This window comes from Pongo abelii, chromosome 9 (genome assembly GCF_028885655.2).
Source record: "Pongo abelii isolate AG06213 chromosome 9, NHGRI_mPonAbe1-v2.0_pri, whole genome shotgun sequence".
Lineage (NCBI taxonomy): Eukaryota > Metazoa > Chordata > Mammalia > Primates > Hominidae > Pongo > Pongo abelii.
The window spans coordinates 120,005,944-120,025,270 of NC_071994.2; the positions used below are offsets into that span (position 1 = coordinate 120,005,944).

Genomic DNA, 19,327 nt, shown 5'->3' on the forward strand with positions numbered 1-19,327 from the left:
TTCTGCTCCAGTGAACACTGCCAGGATAGCCCTCTCAACTTCCACCCACCCATCTTCTGCCCATTTGTTTTCCTCAATTTGTCTTCAATTCCATTGCTACCCATCCTACCCCAGTCCCTTAGCCTGACAAGACCCAAGTGTCTCCACCCTACACTGCAGGGCAGGTAAGCAGGATCAGATGCCGTGCCAATGGCCTGCTCTGAGCTTTGGCCTCTCTCTGCAGTTGTATCTAATAGAACAAATACAGTAATTGTGGAGTTGAGCTTAAAATATTCAGACCTCAGGTTTCAGAGTCTGACTGGCCTGGGTTTGACACCTGCCTCTTAGAAACTCTACTTCTGGCCAGGCACGGTGGCTCACGCCTGTAATCCCTGCACTTTGGGAGGCCGAGGCGGGTGGATCACGAGGTCAGGGGTTTGAGACCAGCCTGACCAACATGGTGAAACCCCATCTCTACTAAAAATACAAAAAGTAGCTGGGTGCAGTGGTGGGCATCTGTAATCCCAGCTACTCAGGAGGCTGAGGCAGGAGAATTGCTTGAACCCAGGAGGCGGAGGCTGCAGTGAGCCACTGCGCTCCATCCCGGGTGACAGAGCAAGACTGTCTCCAAAAAAAAAAAAAAAAAAAAAAAAATTGGCCAGGCATGGTGGCTTGCACCTGTAGTCCTAGCTACTCAGAAGGCTGAGGCAGGAGAATCGCTTGAACCTGGGAGGCAGAGGTTGTGGTGAGCCAAGATCACGCCACTGCACTCCAGTCTGGGCAACAGAGTGAGACTCCGTCTCAAAAAAAAAAAAAAAAAGCTCTGCTTCCTTCTGGAAGTAACCTCTCTGAGGCTGTTTTGTCACCTGTAAAATGGGGATAATTTTGTTTATCCTAATTATCCCCATTTTACAGACTAGGAAAACAAGCATTGGAAGTGCCAATACTAAACTGAGGCAAACACACAAAATAAGCAGCTTTTTCTCTTCACAGTTGGAAACACTGCCATTTGCCTTAAAAAGAAGTGTGTAAAAAACATTTTTTTAATAGGAATAAAGCCAAGCAGTCTTAACCACCACTGCCCTAAATGTAAGCAGAGGCACCATTTTCTGCAGTGTGCATCAGGCACATACCACAGGTGTACAAAGAAGGAAATATACTGATGTTAGAATGAAAGTGTTGCCATCATTAAAGCTTTCAGTTGGCCAAGTCAACTGCCCTTCATACTTGCTCCCAACACTCACCTCCGAGCCTCCTCCACTCACTCATCACGACACAGATGTACATTCAGTACCTACCTGTATGTTCGTCCACAGGTCTAATGACTGAACATGGCTGCATTTCACATACTTGACCCATGAAAGCAGGAGGCGTGCCCTCATGCACGAACCACTTTCCTTTTTTAACACAATCACAAACCTTTTCCACTTAAATGTTACTCATGGCTGTGAAACTGAATCCACATGTTCCTGGCACTTTGACTCACCTACCCTGGCCTTAAAGCAAGACCCTTTCGCTATCTTTTTACCTATAGACGTTATCCCTAGTGTCCTAATAGGGTTTAATCTAGGATGGAGGATTTTAGCAGATTTTATTAACCATGTGTCATATGCTAGGGGCTGTGGAGCAAGACTCAGTTAACTATATGTAAGCTCCCATCCTGACACACTTTATGAAATGAGAAAGGAGCTGAGAGATACTTCAAGAGAAGGGTATGAAACTGAAGAATGCCTTGTCATCAAAGGGCAGGAAGTACCTTAGCTGGGTTATCCCAGTCTGGCACCTGGTCCTCAGTCTTTGCAAGTTCAGAAACTCAGGTCATCATTTCCTAGGAACTGGGTGGATTCTGGGAGATTGCTTCACACCAACCAAACTCCCGAGAGATTCAGTAATAAGCCAGAGTGACATTTTTTTTCCTTCACAATGGAAAATGAACCTGATACTGCAGTTTATGTTAACAGAGCACACCTACACTATGGGGAAGTCTACTTAAGAGACCAAATGATAGATCGGAGGGTTGTCTGGTAAACTTAGATTCCCAAGTCAGCTGGAAACATATCTAGAAATAACCTCTTAGGGTAGAATAGTTGCCTGTGAGAAGTTTGCTGAAAGTACTGAAGCTTTATAGTTTGAATGAGTCATTTGCTAACCTGAGTCTCCAAACACCTTACTCTCACCCTCACTTACAGAAATTAAGATACAGGTACGGAAGTTAGTCCCACATGATAGTAAGATGCCAAAGAATCTGATATGGAGAGATGTCTGAAAGCAAAACTCTCAGAAACAAATTTAATAAGGAGGGAGGAGGCAAAGTGTCCAAATAAGAAAGATTCAAAGTGAAGGGAAAACCAAGGGCACAGTATCTCGAGAGCCAAAAGAAGGGTTAAGAAGAGATGATCCACTATCAAATGTGACAGAAATAGATAATATTTTCCAAGTGGAAAATCACTAGTGACCTTTGAGAGTAGTTTAACAGAGCAATGAGAGTAGATGTCTGATTGCTAAGTCATCTCTAACTCATTCTTCAGAGTTAAGTTTGCAACACAGGCCAGGCACTGTAGCTCACGCCTGTAATCCTAGCACTTTGGGAGGCCAAGGTGGGCGGATTGCCTGAGCTCAGGAGTTTGAGACCAGCCTGGGCAACACAGTGAAACCCCATCTCTACTAAATACAAAAGAAATTAGCCAGACGTGGCGGTGTGCGCCTGTAGTCCCTGCTACTCGGGACGCTGAGGCAGAATTGCTTAAACCCAGGAGACAGAGGTTGCAGTGAGCCAAGATCACACCACTGCACTCCAGCCTGGGCAACAGAGCAAGACTCTATCTCTACAAAAAAAAAAAAAAAAGTTTGCAACACAAAGCAATAAGGTTTGTGATAACATCTTAATCAATGAACTGGTCTTTATTGAACAAATACCCTGCAGTCTGCACCGCAGGAGTCACCTTTTGTTTATGAGAGGCAGGAGACTACAGTGCAAAGAGCACTGGCTGGGAAGTCCAGGGCCCAAGCAACAGAGTGTTCACTGGTCCTTAACTTTTGGAACAACTGCAGATAGCCTCCTGTCTCTCTGGATGAATGTGTTTCAACATTTCTAACTGAGAGTAGGGCTAACTGATCAGATACCCCCACTGGCTCTAACCTCACAGCTCTAGCATTTGCAGTTCCCTCTGCCAGAAAATCTCTTCCCCCAGCTACCCACACAGCTCACTCCCTGACCTCCTCCTCAGCTTTGCCCAAATGTCAAATTGTCACCTTCTTTTTCAGAAGATCTTCCCTACTCCCCCTTTCCTTGTACAACCCAGCCCCCTTCCCTGCTTTACATTCCTCCATGACACTAATCACCATCTGATGTACTGTTTTCCTCATGTGTTTATTGTCATTTTTCCCCACTAGACTTTAAGTTCCATGAAACAGATTTATTTTGTCCTCTGTTCTGTGGTGTGCTTGGCATAAAGTAGATAAGCGAACATCTGTTGAAGGAATGAATTAAATGCCAGCTGCAATCCCCAAATTACAGTGGATACACGGGAAAATTTTCTTTAGGAGGCTGAATTCTAAGAGCATGATATCAAAAAAGGATAGGGTCAATACAGAGGCCAGTGCTGTTTGAAAGTCATCATTTCAATGGTAACTCCTTCACTTGTGCTGGACTCGGTCTCCCGTCAGGAGACTCCTTTCCTGTTCAAAGTCAGTATTTTATATATTCAAAATCAACAACCAAACTCCAGGTGTAACTTTATTCCACTGTCTCCAACTTAAGGTTCTCCAACCTTAGAGGACAGAGCATTATGTGGAAGGAGGGTAAGGACTTGATATGAAAAAAGTGATAATGACATACCCCTGGTTCATTTCTGGGTTTCCTCATAGGCCGATTCAAAACTTCCAAAATAAGGTCAAGTAACACAATAGGCTCACACTTGCATCACAAGCTGTTTAGAAAGTGTACATAGATCTCTGACTCAGACCAGATGTCCTCCCCACCATGGGCAAGGGCTGGTGGGAAAGACACTCCCAGCCTTCTTCCAATGCTAATAAATAACCTACAGAAAGAGCAGCGCTGGAGGCTGGCCCTTGAGCCACCCACTGCTACCGTTGTGGAGCCAGGCCTGCCTCATAGCCCTCTGTCTTCATGTCATTGAGCCCTAGCTCCTCATTTTGGTCAAAGGTGCGCTTGTAACGCTCCACCTTCATCTCAGGATCATCTTCAGGTGCATACACATTCTGCAAGGTCAAGGAGAGATAATCAGTGCCGCCGTGCCACTCCCCCTCTCTGCAGGCAGCTTCTAATTCCCACTTTCCCAAGAACAGAATGAGTTTTGGGTTTTTTTCTTTTTATTGGCCTCCAATTTCCCATGGCTAGACTGAACTAGTGGGTAGCAACAGAGCCCACATGGGCCAGGGGTGGAAGACCCCAGCCCCAGAATCAGGGAACAATCCACCTGTTTTGTTATATCTGCACCTTCTTATGAAAAGTATGACAAATGGTCTTAATCTTGGAAAGAACTTAGAAGAGTTTTGCCTGACCCACGATAAGTATCCAATAAATGGTAAAGGTACATCAATCACCAGACTGTCTCCTCAGTCAACTTAAAGCCCATCAGTTTCCTATCCTGGCCTCCGGACAAGGTACCATTTCTCCTCAACCCATAATCAGATTTGCAAAATGAAAACTACAGAACTGGGACAAGAGCTTGACTACAGAAAAAAAAGGAGCCTCAGAGTATCCTTTTTTTTCCTTCTTTACATACACTTAAAAAAAAATCCTCTCCCACACCCCCCTCTTTTCTCCCTTATGTATCTTCTAACTTCTGCCTCCTTGGTAAAAAGCAATCCATTTAGAATCAAGTCTTTCAGTTTCTAGGGAAATGATACATATTCAAGGAAGATCAGAAAATGTATCCTATGAAACATCAGGGAAGGTCTACCATACCTGCAAGTAACTGTTTCCTGCTGGATCATCCATAATAAAGTGGGCCTTCATGTTACCTTCGATGATCTAAAGGAGAGAGAGAACACAGCAAGTAAATTTTACATAACCCCTGGTAAAAAGAGGCTATGTCGGGGGAGGGGGGAGGGACAGCATTAGGAGATATACCTAATGTAAATGACTAGTTAATGGGTGCAGCACACCAACATGGCACATGTATACGTATGTAACAAACCTGCACGTTGTGCACATGTACCCTAGAACTTAAAGTATAATAAAAATATATATATAAATAAAAAAAGAAATGAAATAAATGAAAGTAAAGAAAAATTAAAAAAAAAAAAAGAGGCTATGCCTGCCAGACAAGAACCAACCCAATTTATATTACAGAATCCCCAAAAGTTTTAAGAATTGGTGAAATTAGGTAGTTCTGAAAGTAGAGGGGAAAGGTTCTAAAATAAGGACTGTTAGAAAAGCCAACATCAGCAAGCTGTGGACTAGGGGGTGCTGGCCCAGTTGAAGGTAGAGGGAAAGGACTCAAGAACAAGGAAGTTAAATGAAGGTAAGCTTATGGGAAACAGAATACATACACACCCCAGCCCCCCTCCCACATCTGTCAGAACACTGCCAGCCAAGCCTTTACCCTCAGGCTAGGAAATGGAACAGCCACAGTCATTTAACCTCCTTGTTCTTCAGTCCTTTCCCTCTACCTTCAACTGGGCCAGCACCCCCTGGTCCACAGCTTGCTGATGTTGGCTTTTCTAACAGTCCTTATTTTAGATCCTTTCCCCTCTACTTTCAGAGCTACCTAATTTCACCAATTCTTAAAACTTTTGGAGATTCTGTAATATAAATTGGGTTGGTTCTTGTCTGGCAGGCATAGCCTCTTTGTCTGACTAGCCCAAGAGGAAAGACCTAACAATTCTGGCATTGGAGGCCACCTCAACAAAACAGCTAAGCTAAATTCCCCTGTAATAAGCCCCATGTCAACAAGGCTCACCCCCTACTCAGGTCTTTAGTCCGCTACTTGTAAGAAGACAATCAATGATTACCAGACATCTGAGCAAAGCCCTTAACATTGAAAGATGGGAAATCAAATAGGAAAAAAAAAGACGCGAGGAGAATAAAATGTCAAAAAAGATCCAACATCAGTATCAATAAGTGCTATATAAACTGCATGCTGAAAAAAATTTAAAAATAATAATCTTCAAGAAGAAAAAATACTACATCCTCAAGACAGGATGCTATTTTTTAAAAAGCTCCTTGGAAAATAAAAGTTTTAGTGGAAACGAAAACCCCAATTAAAGGGTTGGAAAATAAAGTTGAGGGAATCTCCCAAAAAAGAACAAAAAAACCAAGAAACCAAAAATAGGACAAAAAAAAAAAAAGTAAATTATAGAAGACCAGACAAGTAAGTCTAATATCTAAAACCCAGGAGTTTTCAGAAAGAACAGAAAAAAAAAATCAGAAAAAAAGATAATCTTCAATAGAATAATTCATGAAAGCTTCCTAGAACTGAACCACATGAGTTTTCCAGACTGAAAAGATCCATGCATCCACCAAGTGCTTAGCCCAGTGGGTGAAAATTGACCCACACCAAGGCACATCCTGAAATTTCACATCAAAGGAAACAGAGATCACAAGACTAGGTCACATATAAAAGACGAGGAATCAAATGGCTTCAGAATTCTCAATAGCCAAACTGGAAGATTGTAGTGCAATGTCTTTGCCAAATTGGAAGACCATAGTGCAGTGTCTTCGAAATTCTGATAAAAAATTATTTCTATCCTAGAATCGTATTCCCAGCCAATAATCACTCTAGTGTGATAACAGAATAAAGACATGTTCAGATGTGGAAGGTCCCAGAAATTTTATTTCCCACGCACTTTTTCCCAGGAAGCTACTGGAGAAGATGCTCTAACAAAATAAGGGAGAAAAACAAGAAAGAAGACATGGAATATAGAAAACCAGAAGAGGGCCAGGCGCGGTGGCTCACGCCTATAATCCCAGCACTTTGGGAGGCCCAGGCAGGCAGATCACGAAGTCAGGAGTTCGAGACCAGTCTGGCCAACATAGTGAAACCCTGTCTCTAGTAAAAATACAAAAAATTAGCCAGGCGTGGTGGTGTGCGCCTGTAATCCCAGCTACTCGGGAGGCTGAGGCAGGAGAATCGCATGAATCCGGGAGGCGGAGGTTGCAGTGAGCCGAGATCACGCCACTGCACTCCAGCCTGAGCAACAGAACAAGACTCTGTCTCCAAAAAAAAAAAAAAAGAAAAGAAAAGAAAACAAAAACCAGAAGAAGAATCCCCAACATGATGGTTAGATGTTCAAAAAGTGGCAAGACATGAGCATGCAGCCTCTTGTTCACTGGAGCCCCAGGATTCTAAGTACTGACTGACCAGTGACCTCTTACCTGGTCCATCTTCTGGCTAAACTCCTGTAGTCTCTCCGTCTGGCCAGGATTGGAACTGTCGCCCAGTGTGAAAGGATTTTTGGTCACCTGCAATAAATGATAATCCAAATTGTGTGAATACTGGCTTTATATTTGTTAGGCCTGACCATAAACTAGGCAGGGGGTGACAGTGGGTGCCCTGTCAGGGAAACTTGGTTTCCATTTAGCCCACACCACCTTTCTGACCAAGGCAGTCACTCCTAGGAGTCTATGGGATAATGTGCCAAGATAACAAAACTGGCAATGTAAAACAAAATCAAAACATGTTCTTAGAATATGATCTCTGACACTAATTTGGAGAAGAAATGCAAAGAAAAAGTAGGGTTTACAAATACAAAATGCCCAACAGAGAATCAAGTGAAATAATTCATCAAGAAGATAAATATTTGGGCTAAGTCAACCCATACATGTATGTTTTTTATGTTGGGAAGTTTTAGGTGCTAGAAGGACCCTCATCCCCTAACTTTACAGTAAAATAAATGACTTATCCAAGACCACAAAATAACTATAAAGTCCCAAAGTTAGGCCTGGAATTTCCATTCAACATTTCCCATAAACTTGTCTTCACAATCCAAAGTAATATTTAAGTCCCTTAAACCAGCTTTAAGGCAAAGAAACCCACAGTTACCAGCACCGAAAACTTGGATGTCTGAAGTCTTCCAATCCCTCTTCACACAGCCAAATGGCTCAAAGGTGGTTTACACACCACGCAGGTGACTCACCAGTTCCCGGATATCTTTCAGCAGCCCTTCCAGTGTGGTGAACTTGCCCCCGAGGACGGCCATTCCCAGTTCAAATTCTAGCTCTGGGATTTCCACACTGCAAGTCTCAGACTGTGAGATGAGAGGTCAGTTTAAGCTTTAAGTCAGAAGCAAAGAAAGCCAACCAGAGGCCTCCTGCCCAATTAATACCAGCAGTGATAGACTGGGGACAAGGGCAGCTGTCCCAGTTTTCTCTGACTCCCTTGTTAAAGCTTGAGACTCACTCCTGTCCATCTGAACCACGGGAATAGATCCAACTTAATAAAGGGAAACTCAGTCATAGCTTCGAGCTGTCAGGTATCCTGTCACTAAGGGACAGACAGAGAAGAGGACCCAGATAGACACTGGAGGCCAAAAAGCTACCAGGTCATCAGAAAGAGCTAACAGGGTTACCTTCTAAATCTGCAATTCCAACCTTGGATGAACTCCCTCTGCTCTGGGGTCCTCAAAGCCAGGGAAGCAGGAGATACCTCATGTCCCTGAACATCATTTCTAAAAGACAACTTCTAGATAGAGACAGCTTATCTAACTTATGAGGACGACAGTGACTTTCCCAAGCAGACTGTTACCTTGAGGAGGTCTCTGGTCATATCTGAGGCATCTGTGATGTGGAGGGTGATCCTGGTGCCCAAGGGTTCTAATGCTCCTCCAGATTTCACCTGCATAGATAACAGTCAGGAGCAAAAGAGAGAAGACCTGAGCCTCACTTGGTACCCAGAAGACCTGGAGTGTAGGCTTGGACCTCCAATCAGTTAGGCCCACTAATAGCTACCAAAGAGCCTTCTGAACAGCAGTCGCCCAAACCAAAAACACCAAGAGCTGGCCAGGAACAGTGCCCAACCCTGGTAACATGCCAAATCTTATCCCAAATTGCCAATAAACTCTGAATTTACCTTAAAAAAAAAATGACTCTTGGGGTTGAAAGAGACTTTTAAGCATTTATTGCAGTCCTTTCATCCACTGCATCCAATGTGTGGGTCTCCTTTATAATATTCTGGTTAAAGAATTTAATTAGCTTATACTCAGATACACTCAGGGGAAGGGAATTTATAATTTTCCAAGGCAGTTCATTCTATTTTCAGACAGCTCTATTGAGTTCTTCATTGTGAAGTCAAAGTCTGCCTCCCTGAACTTCCACACCTCTAAGGAGTGGGTCAAAAGACTTCTCTCTTCCATATCATCAACGTTTAATATGTCTTAAACAAGTTATAGAATCTCTAACTTTTCTTCTCTAGGCTAATTCCCGTTCCTTCAAGGGCTCCTCACCCTACACTAGACCTAAGAAAAAGACCCAAGCTACTCTACACACCCTGTCCCCAAGTCCTGAAGTACTTAGGAAGAATGATAGTTAAAAGGGGGTTACCCTTAAGCTAGTCTTCTTCCCAAATAATGGTGCCCACCCACCTCATTGGTCCGATGCCCACAGTTCTCGCAGTTGGTAGCCATGATGATAACCTCCTTAAAGTGAGGGATTTCTGGAAAACGGAGTTAAGGAAATCTACTTCCAGGCGAACAAGACCACCATCTGGGGAAAAACAAAGCCAAACCCCACACAAACATATGCTGGTCCCAGAACTGCAGGAAATATTCACAAGAGGCAGCCCACAGAGTCCTCCAGAAGAGGGCAAGTTCCCAACCCATGGTGATCCCTGTTCACACATTCGAAGGCATGGCTCAGACCACATACACACAGTCTAGTGACCATGGCCTAATTTTCTCTTTGAACACAAAACCCAAGGTACACAGTCTAATCAAAGATAATATCTTCCTTATCACTGGGTATAAAGCACGTGCTTTCCTTGAAAGGGATGCTCCCAGCCTGATTATAATCTTCATGCCTGAGTCAGATGAAGAGCAACACAACTGCTTGGCAAAAGATACGTACTAGCTTCATGTTGGTCTGAGCGGGGGCATTGCATTCTGGGCAGTTTGTGTTGAACTGGAGCACCTGGAACACAACATGGGGACAAAGGGTGAGCCCTCCCAGATGGGATGTTCAGGCTAAAGACACTCAGTTGGTATGATGGTGGTCATCATGTTGGTGACAAGGAAGACAGATGCTGAACAGCATCAGTCTCAGCCCACAACTCTGCTCCTTCCTCACCAGTAGCCAATGTGACTCACTTCATTTCTGAGATCTTCCTCTTCTGGCTTCTCTGCTGGTGCTTCTTCCTAAAATAGCAAAGATGCACATCGCAAGTTGGCAGGTATACCTCAGTGTCCCCAACACCCTGCCCTGGAGTGGGAGAAAATGCCCTGGCTCACTTATGTCAGGTGCCACCTCATCAGTTAGAGAAACCACAAAGTAAAGCCCCAACCAAAGGAAGAACAGGACTTAAGATAGGATCACAGCCACTGCCATCCTTTCTGTGAAGTTTACCCAAGTCCTGGACATAAGCAAGATGAGAAGCGCAAACAAGCTGAGATAGGGCACACAGAGCAGCAGCAGCAAAGTAAGTTCCACTGACTCCAAGCAATCCAGAGTGCGTGATAATTCCAGAACATTCTTCTGGATCCTTCAGTCCACTTACTTGGAGCCCCAGCATCTCTTCCTGCTGTCGGGTCCGGTTGTAGTGTGTGATCACCAGGGCATCATCTTTCTGAGGAGCATGTGGGTTTTCCACAAAGCTGTTCCCTGAGGGATCATCAATGATCTAACAAATGGGAGAAGAGAGAGTCATTGCAAAAGGAAATCATAAACAATCCTACATCACCTACTATCAGACCACTCAGGCACCACAGTGGAAAATCCCAGCAGTCTTAATGGTCCCTCCTCCCCTAATCAAGGGCAACTCCAGTCTCTCAATGCTCACCAGAGTGAAAGGGGAGGCTACTTGCTTTAGCTCCTTCAGTTTGACAATGAACTCATCAATTCTTTCAGCTGTAGCATCTTTGTTTGCCTGTCATGAACAGAGAGTAAAGCATCAGCCCTGGTGGTGTACCTTATGCCCTGCCCCTTGTCATGCCCATGTTACTTCCATTAGGAAGTCACCACCTATCTCAGTGTGAGTGGAAACAGAGTGACTCAGGCTTCACAATGAGATGTAGCAAACAAGCCTGAAGTTGACGGGTGGTGACAGGTGAGCCTCATTTTTCTCACTCATTCAACCATTTGGCCCAGGCACTCATGCCATGTTAGAGATATAATAGTAAATATATCAGTCCTCTCATGGGACTCCCCAGCCAATTAAGGAGACAAATAACTAAAGATGCAGTTATAATATATTACTTCTGTCATAATAAATATAAGATGGAGTGGAATACTCAGGAAACACAGATAACCTAAGGGGATTAGGAAAGGCTCTTCAGAGGTAATGTTATATTGTCTGATGAGGCCTGAATATATACTGAGAGAGGGAAGTGGAAAAGACAATAATTATAACATATGCAACATCCTAGCAGCTCCAGCACCACCATATGCTTACCCAGAAAGTTTCCAACACTTAGAGACTATTCAGACACATGGGACACTCTATATAAGCAATTATTCCTTAAGCTGCTACAATCAGAAAACCCCAGCTTACCCTTCGTGCAGGCTGGTCCTGCTCCAGGCCAGAGATAGCACGGGTGATCAATCCTTCAACAGTGGTCAGAGCTTGTGAACAAGAACAAAAGACAAGTGTGACTTAGCCTTAGCTCTGCTATCAAGTACCTGTATGACCCTGGGCAATTCACTTGAACTCTCTGCGTCTTAATTTCCTCATCCGTAAAATGAGAAGGCCAGGTGCAAGGTTCCATTCATGTCTGATAATAGTGATGCTAAAATTCTACAATAAACACACTATGGTATTACCATTACTTTCTACCATCTCGAGCTGTTTTACCTAAGCTTTCCACTCATGATAAACTAATGGAGATCACAATGATTACATGGTAGAACCCATACACAAACCATTAGACCTGGCACCAGGGGGTTTGCAACAAAGAGGGTAAGATTCTAACTACATGTGAACAGCCCAAATCCTCTGATCTTAAACTTACCTCCTTTCTGGCTAAAGGCAGGAATTTCAAAATCTAGCTCAGGAATCCTTGTGGCAGCAGAGTCAGTCTTCACCACTTCTCTGTTCATGTCCTGGGCAGAAAGGAATACGTTCAGTACAAAGAGACTGCAGAACAGCTTCTCCTCAAGTAATAACCAGACCGTCCCCTTCCATCAGACTCCAGCCCAGCTGTCTCTCCCTCTCGCCACTCCACAGGGTCCAGACTGCTCCTTTCGAATAGTACAGGTGGTGTGAGCCAGGCTGTCCAAATGGTGAGAATACTATTCATAACAACTACTGCTCATTTCATACCCTCAGATAACATTTACAAAGCATTTTCACAAATCTTATCTCACTTGAGCTGATAACAACACCAGTACCATTTTACAAAAGAAACTAAGGTTAGGAGACATAGGGGGATTTATTTAAGATCCGACCGCCTGGACCAGAGCTCTGACCCTCTAGAATACTGAGGTACCTGCTCTGAGGTCCTCTCACCTCCAGGGCCCTGACGGACAAAGTGTAGCGCACTCCCTGGTCCTGGATCCTGCCTGCCGACTGGATCTCCGTGTTGTTCCAGCCACAGTGCTCGCAGGAAAAGGAGCTCACTATTATTTCTCTGAAGAAGGGAATCTTGGTGAGCAGGAGGCGCGTCATGCCCTGGTGAAATACAAAGCAGCTAAGGAAAAAATCAATGAAACTCCCTTTCCCCGCCCTACTATCTCCGGGCGCACCTCGGGGTCCCCGGCAGGGCCCACCTGGCTGGGTGTGACCCCCGGCTCGTCCCGGCACAAGCCCTACCCTCCCGCCGCTCGCGGCCGCGCCCCCGCCTCACATTGCAGTAACAGTTCATGCATAGCGACTCGATCTCGGTGGGCTGCTGCTCCTCGTCCTCGGCGCTGATGGGCCGGAACAGGTGATCAGGGGCAGGCGGCGGGGTCGGGGCGGGCGAGGGGGCGACGGCAGCCCCCGGGGGCCCTGGTTCCACAGCCCCGCTGGCCGCCATGGCCACCACGCGCTATTCAGACCTCAGCTTCCTACTTCCGCCGCTCTCGCGGCCCCACCCCTCTCTCGTCACTTCCGCCAGCTGCCACCACCCCCGCCTCCCTTCTTAAAGAGGCCGCAGACTCCGGGCACTCGGGGAACAATGTCGTCAAGGGCTCCAGGTTCCCGGGTTTATATGGCTCGAACCTTCCATCGCCAGGCGGATCCGCCTCAACTCAGCCGTCACTACCCCCAAGACGTCCTCTTAGAACCAGGGCAGTTTTTTGCTCCTTCACAATAGCTCCACCGCACGGGGTTCTATTGGTCCCTACGTCGGTCTACAAGAGCCTTGACGACAAGGGGCTGGACTTGTCCCTGAGGAATCCCTCAGAAGGTGCGCCCGGAGCCGGGCTGCTTGGCTCCGGTGTTGGGCCACATGCTGCTTGCGTGCTAGGTCGCCCCTCCGGGTGGCTCAGCTTCTTCCCCTCTCTCAATCCCTGAATCCCTCTGTCCCTTTCTGTTCTTCCCACTCCCTATTCTGTCCTCACCACTACCTTCGCCAATCCCAGCCTCAAGTACACAGCCCTCATTTTCACTCCCACCTCCTCATCCCCATCATAGCCCTTGACCCATGCTTTTCCAGTTTCCTAACAACAACAAAAACACCTTTTATTATTTCTACGTTTCTAGCACTTCCTCTCTCCAGGTGCTGGGTCCACAACCCAGTTCTATTGCTAACATTGTCAAAATCCACGGTGTCAGGGAAGACCAGCCTGCAGGCATGATGAGCCTACATATGTGTGGGGTCTGTGCTATGGGGTTGGGGAGCAGGTGGGTGCTGAGAACCCTGGGACAGTAGGCTGAGCTGGGAGGAAAGGGGGCCGGACAGGGCAGTCCAAAGACAAGGGGCTGTGTTTACCCTTTCCACGTCCTTCACCACACCCCAGTTTCAGTTCCCAGGGGATCTATAGGGATCATTGGTGCCCCTGAGTGAGGGGAGTCCCAAGAAGAGAGTCTGGCATAAAAAGAGGCCATTCAAACTCTAGAACAGCAGGAACAAAGGAGGCAGCCCACCTTAGGAATCTCAGGTCCACCAGGGCCACAGCTCTCCCAGACACAGCCTGCATTCCATGCACGGTGTCCTGTGGGGAGCAGGCTAGTGAACAGTGCAGGTGCAGAAGAAGGGCCCGTAACCCAGGCCCTCCCGCCAGGTGTGACAGACAGCCATTGTCTAGCCAGGATCCCTGAAGCAGAGCCCAGCCAGAGCCCCTTTGACAGACCTGGACTGGGAGGGGGTCGATGAGAAAGAGCAGCAAGGGAATGGAGTGGGTGATGGGTGTGCTTTGGGGATAGTGGTGAGGCCACTGCTTTCAGACATGGTCCAAATGAGAGTCACACCAGGCAAACTTCTATCATAAACATCTATTTCATTTGAGCCAGAAGTCTAGGCTTCAGCTTGGGAACCCAGAGGGAGGGGCTGGAGATGGGGAGAGCACACAATATGCTCCCCAGAGGGTTTAAGGATCTCCCACAGTTTGGAGGGTTCAGTCCCTTATTTAGGTGTAGAGCTATGTCAGGAAACATGGGCTCTGCCCTCTCCTATCACAGCCCACACCTTTCGTACCCACCAGCATCAGAGCCAGCAGGGATATTCACACACCATCACATGTTCTCCCCATGATATTCTCTTTCTCCCTTCTATTCCCCTGATAGCTGCCATGGCAGCCCTGGGGAGACAAGTGCTCCTCTCTGTGGACCAGCTGTAGCAGTGGCCACCAGGCAGCCAGAAGTGACCAGAGCCAAACTCCAGGATGTAGTGGCACAGGTTTCCAGCATCACAGCAAACAGGCTTGCAGATAATCACCCACATGTATGGTGCCTCTCTGCCTCCCTACTCCCTCACCCTTGAATGGAATAACTCATGAGCATTCCCAAATGAGCACTGGAAGGCTGGGTTTGCAAAGCCTGGTGAATGTAATGCATCCAGATGGGGGAGTCGCAGGAGGCTGGATATGCAGGAGACAGCAGCCCCTTTGGTGGCCTCCCTGTCCTGCACAGGACCTTCCACCCTCCACCCAACAGGCCACTTTGAAGGACTGAACCATGCTAGAGGCTCAGAGCCAGGGCTCCCCAGACAAGGAGCTGGGAATGGGCCTGGGCAGGTAGACCCTCAGGGCTCCCCCAGGTGGCTGTGGCCCTGGTCATGAAGGCTGTGAGTGATGTCTTCCCACAGGTCATCCAGACGGGCCTGCAGCTTGCTCAGAACCTTGCCACTGTCCGTTTGTTGAAACTCTGGGGCGAAGGCACTGTGGCCTGGTGGAGGAGGCGCCAGCTGCTGCTGGACCTCCTCAGTCTCCTGGTCGATGGCGCGAGTGAAGGCAGCTATCTGCAGGTAGGTGTCCTGGCGGAAAGCCTGAAGTCGCTGGCGCACCTCCTCGGAGAGCATCTGGGGGTCCGGGCCGGCCCCATCCTCAGTCCCAGTGCCTGCAAAGGCGCTGCTGAGCTCTTCGCGCAGCTGGTCCAGGTTCTGCTGGATGCGTGCGTGCAGGGCCTTGGCCTTGAGCGTGAGCTTCCGGGAAAGCACCTGCACGCAGCGACTGAGGCGCGCGGGGCTGGCGGGGGCGTGCGGAGCCACACTGCGGTGCAGCTCCTGCACGTGACGCCCGATGCCGCTCACCAGGCTCTCGGCGTAGGGGTGGAAGAGCTCTTTGAAGCGGCCGGTGTGGTGCACCACGCGGCTCTGCAGTCCGTGCAGCAAAGCCCGCGCCTCGTCCACGCCCCCCAGCAGCTGGGCCTTGGTGTCTTCTCCCACCACGCGCAACTGCTCCTGCAGCTCCTGCACGCGCAGGGCCACCTGCTCCATCAGATCCATCGTGTAGGGCTTCAGTTGCTGCCGCAAGCCCTCCAAATTCCAGCCCACCAGCTCGTGCGCCTCTGCCATGTAGGGCTGGAGGCGAGCCTTCACCTCCTCCAACTCCTCCTGCAGCTGCTGCCGCATGCCCACCGGGTCCTGTGGGAGCCGAGGAGCCTCGCTCCCACTCAGAGGCCTCAGCTTTTCCAGGAACTTGTTCATATTGTTGAGGTCTTGCTCAAGGCTGTCTTTCAGGGTCCTGGGGAAGGGGACAGATATCCAGGCCGTCAGACTGCTAGCCCCCATCATCTCCTTTGGCCCCAAGTCATCGCGCACTGATCCTCTGAGGGAACCAAAGACGCAGGGCGTTGGCCCCAGAGTCGAAGGCTCTTGTCCTAGCCCTGGCCAGTCACAACTCCTCACGCACGAAGCACAAACACATCGCTCATACAAATCCAGACCTACGACACTCTCCAAAGAAACATAGATGCGCCACATCATCCTTTGATTCTGAGGACTGCAGCGGGCGTCCTCCTGATTGATCCCAGGTCTCGCGCCTCAGTGAGCAAGGGGGCAACAGCTACAGAGTTGTCAAGGCGGGGGCTGCAGGCAGAGGGCGCTAAAGAGCCCAGGATGGCCGGGATCCGCAGGCAGAGCTAGCACCGCTCCTTTCCTCTGTCCCGGCAGCGGCCACAGAGGTTGAGGCAGCAGAGGCAGGGCATCATGGCATGGCCCAGCTGTCTCCTCCCTTCGCCTACACCCGTCTCCTCCCTTCGCCTACATCCCTTCCCCTGGGCACTCACGCGGGCTCGCGAGCCATCTTCTGCTGATGGACCTGCTCCACCCTGCCTTTGTCCCCGCTGGTCTGGCTGAAGTAGTCCCAGAAGCCTTTCCGTGCCTGGGTGGCCGAAAACGCTGCGGAGAGGGACTAGGTAATCAGGGCCTGGGCTCTCCTCCCCCACGGTGGACAGGGCCCTCAGGCCAGCCTCCACCCACACCCCCACATTGAAGTCAGGGTCGGAGACCCACCTGAAAGAAGAGCCAGAGCCCAGGTGAGCACGGCAGCCATGCGTGCCATTATCTGCTCTGAGAAGACAGGTGGAGGGAGGCCTGGTTAGGGTAAGAAGCAGATGAAGGGACAAGGCGCGGGGGACTTGCCCAGGGGGCCTCTGCAGGGGCAACTGCCTGAAATCCTGTTACCCCTTCCTTGGGCTGGGGACCACAGAGCTGTTGGGGCTCAAGAGGACTGACCTAGGTGAGTCAAGGAGGCTAGGGTGTCTTCCTCAGACATGGGAAGAGGGCGTGCTCTTGCTACCTCAGTCAGGTAGCAGGGAGCATGGTGCTCTAACCCCTTCGCAAAGGTCCGAGACCCCAGAAACAGTTCCCTAGGCCACTTCTACCACCTCTCCCCTGCTCACCTGTCTCCCTCCCTCCCGTTTCGTGGTGGAAAAACTGAGCCATAACGCGGGTGAAGATGCAACTCTGCCAAAGTGTTCCAAGAGGACGTCTTAGGGGCCACCCCAGGCTGTCCCCTGAGGCCACCTGCAATGCCCTCCCTTAGGACTGTGACCCCCATCCCTCTGCCCCAGCTGCTCACCTGCTCACGTCTGGGCACAGAGAGCAGACATTCTGCTTTATACTCCAGGGCCCTGAGCCTCTGGCACCAATTGCTCTGAGTAAATACCACGTGGAAGTTCAAAAGAAGTTGACCTCAGCTGCCTCCCAGCACTCACCTCCTGCCCTTTCCCTGGCACCCAGAGGGTTAATGAGTGCCCTGGTATCAGGAGCTGCCCCAGTAGAGAAGTGCTTCCCAGGAGCTTTACTAGGGATGGGTCTGAACTCTTCACCCAGTTTCTCCCAAACCCCGTGACCTTTAACCTTCCCACTGGCCTGCTGGCTGGCCCACCAACAGAGAAGAACCTGTTTGTCTGCCAAGGGCCCCTCTCTTACACAACTACCCAGAGTCACTGTGTCCCGGCCAGCAAGATGGACAGTGTCCAGCTGCCAGCCAGAACCTGAGCAGCCCCTGACAACTTCGCTACAGGCTCCTCAGGCATCCTGGGGAGAGCCAGCATTCATAGGGTTAAAGACCCAACCACGTCCCTCTTTATGAAATAATCCTGAAACAAGCAAAGGAAGCCAGGCAGGGTGAAGATGAGATGGCAAGAGGCATCTGGGCCAGGGACTCTGAGCCCCAGGAACTGGAGTGAAAGTAGGATTTGCCCCATGAGGAAAAGCTGAACTCCACTCGCAGGGCCTCTGAGGAGAGCAAGCCCAAATGCTCAGATCTTCTCTGATGACACACCCACTCCGTCTACAGTACTCATACACACACATTCACAAGCTCCCGATTCTTGGTCCTAAATGCATCTTGAATCAATCCCCTCTCCTCCATTTCCACTACTATCATTGCACCAGTTGTCTGTCACTTTGATTGCATTCATAGCCTCCAACAGGTCTTTCTACCACACTCCTGCCCATTTAATTCATCCTCCACTGTGGTTCATCCTGACTCATTTCCAGTTTCATCTGCTGCCACAGAAAACCACGGCACTCCCTGAGCCTTTATATAGGCTATTCCCTCTGCTTGAAATAGCCTGTCCCCTGCTGAATATATATTCAGTTTTTAGAGTTAGTTTGTGTTAGTTAGAATTAGACTTGGCTGCAAGCAACATATATATGTGTGTATATATATACACACATATATATTTTATATTCTTGCATACATATATGTATATATATGTGTGTGTATATATATATACATATATATATACAAGATACTGCTCTTACCACTCATACTGACATCCCATTGGCCACAAGTTAGTCACATGGCTACACTTAGCTGATATATATGTGTGTGTGTGTATATATATATATATGCAAGAGAATAGCTTAAACAAAATGGAGTCTTATTTCTTTCTCATGTAAATGTAGGCCAGCTCGGGCTGCTTCTATCTTGTTGCACTATTGTCATCAACAAGACGCTCATATCCAAGTTCCAGCTGCTTCACCTCCAGCTACCAAGTTCACCTCCCAGGGAATAGGAAGGAGGAAAAGGAGAAGGACATGTTCCTTCCTTTTAAAGACACATCCCAGATACTGCCATTACCACTTGTACTGACATCCCATTGGCCACAACTTAGTCACATGGCTACACTTAGCTGAAAAGGAGGCTGGGAAATATAGTTTTTATTTTGGATGGCTGTATGCCCAGATGAAAAATGACTCTATTACTCAGGGAGAAGAGAAAAAAGGATTTGAGGGAACAGTAGTAGCCCCTGCTGCACAGCTCCAGTATCACTCTGAATGCCTTCTTCTGCCTTCACCTTTTTCTGCTCTGGAGATAAACTGATTCCACATTATTCACACAACACCGTATATTCCTGGATTA

At 48.2% G+C, this 19,327-nt stretch overlaps 2 protein-coding genes across 2 annotated transcripts; both read right to left on the bottom strand.

The window, feature by feature from the left end:
• Positions 1–3,702: 3,702 nt before the first annotated feature.
• ZPR1 (ZPR1 zinc finger) lies at positions 3,703–13,318 on the bottom strand. The gene is made up of 14 exons (XM_024255676.2): positions 12,937–13,318; positions 12,600–12,761; positions 12,103–12,193; positions 11,646–11,716; positions 10,935–11,021; positions 10,653–10,775; positions 10,246–10,293; positions 10,003–10,069; positions 9,526–9,596; positions 8,691–8,780; positions 8,083–8,193; positions 7,322–7,408; positions 4,910–4,975; positions 3,703–4,200 (listed from the first exon to the last, which is right to left on the bottom strand). The coding sequence occupies exons 1-14, from the start codon at positions 13,105–13,107 to the stop codon at positions 4,066–4,068; spliced, it is 1,380 nt and encodes a 459-aa protein (XP_024111444.2). The 5' UTR covers positions 13,108–13,318; the 3' UTR covers positions 3,703–4,065.
• Positions 13,319–15,255: 1,937 nt separating this feature from the next.
• APOA5 (apolipoprotein A5) lies at positions 15,256–17,005 on the bottom strand. The gene is made up of 3 exons (XM_009247091.3): positions 16,966–17,005; positions 16,740–16,851; positions 15,256–16,195 (listed from the first exon to the last, which is right to left on the bottom strand). Exons 1-3 carry the CDS (start codon positions 17,003–17,005, stop codon positions 15,256–15,258), a joined length of 1,092 nt encoding a protein of 363 aa, XP_009245366.3.
• Positions 17,006–19,327: the final 2,322 nt, after the last annotated feature.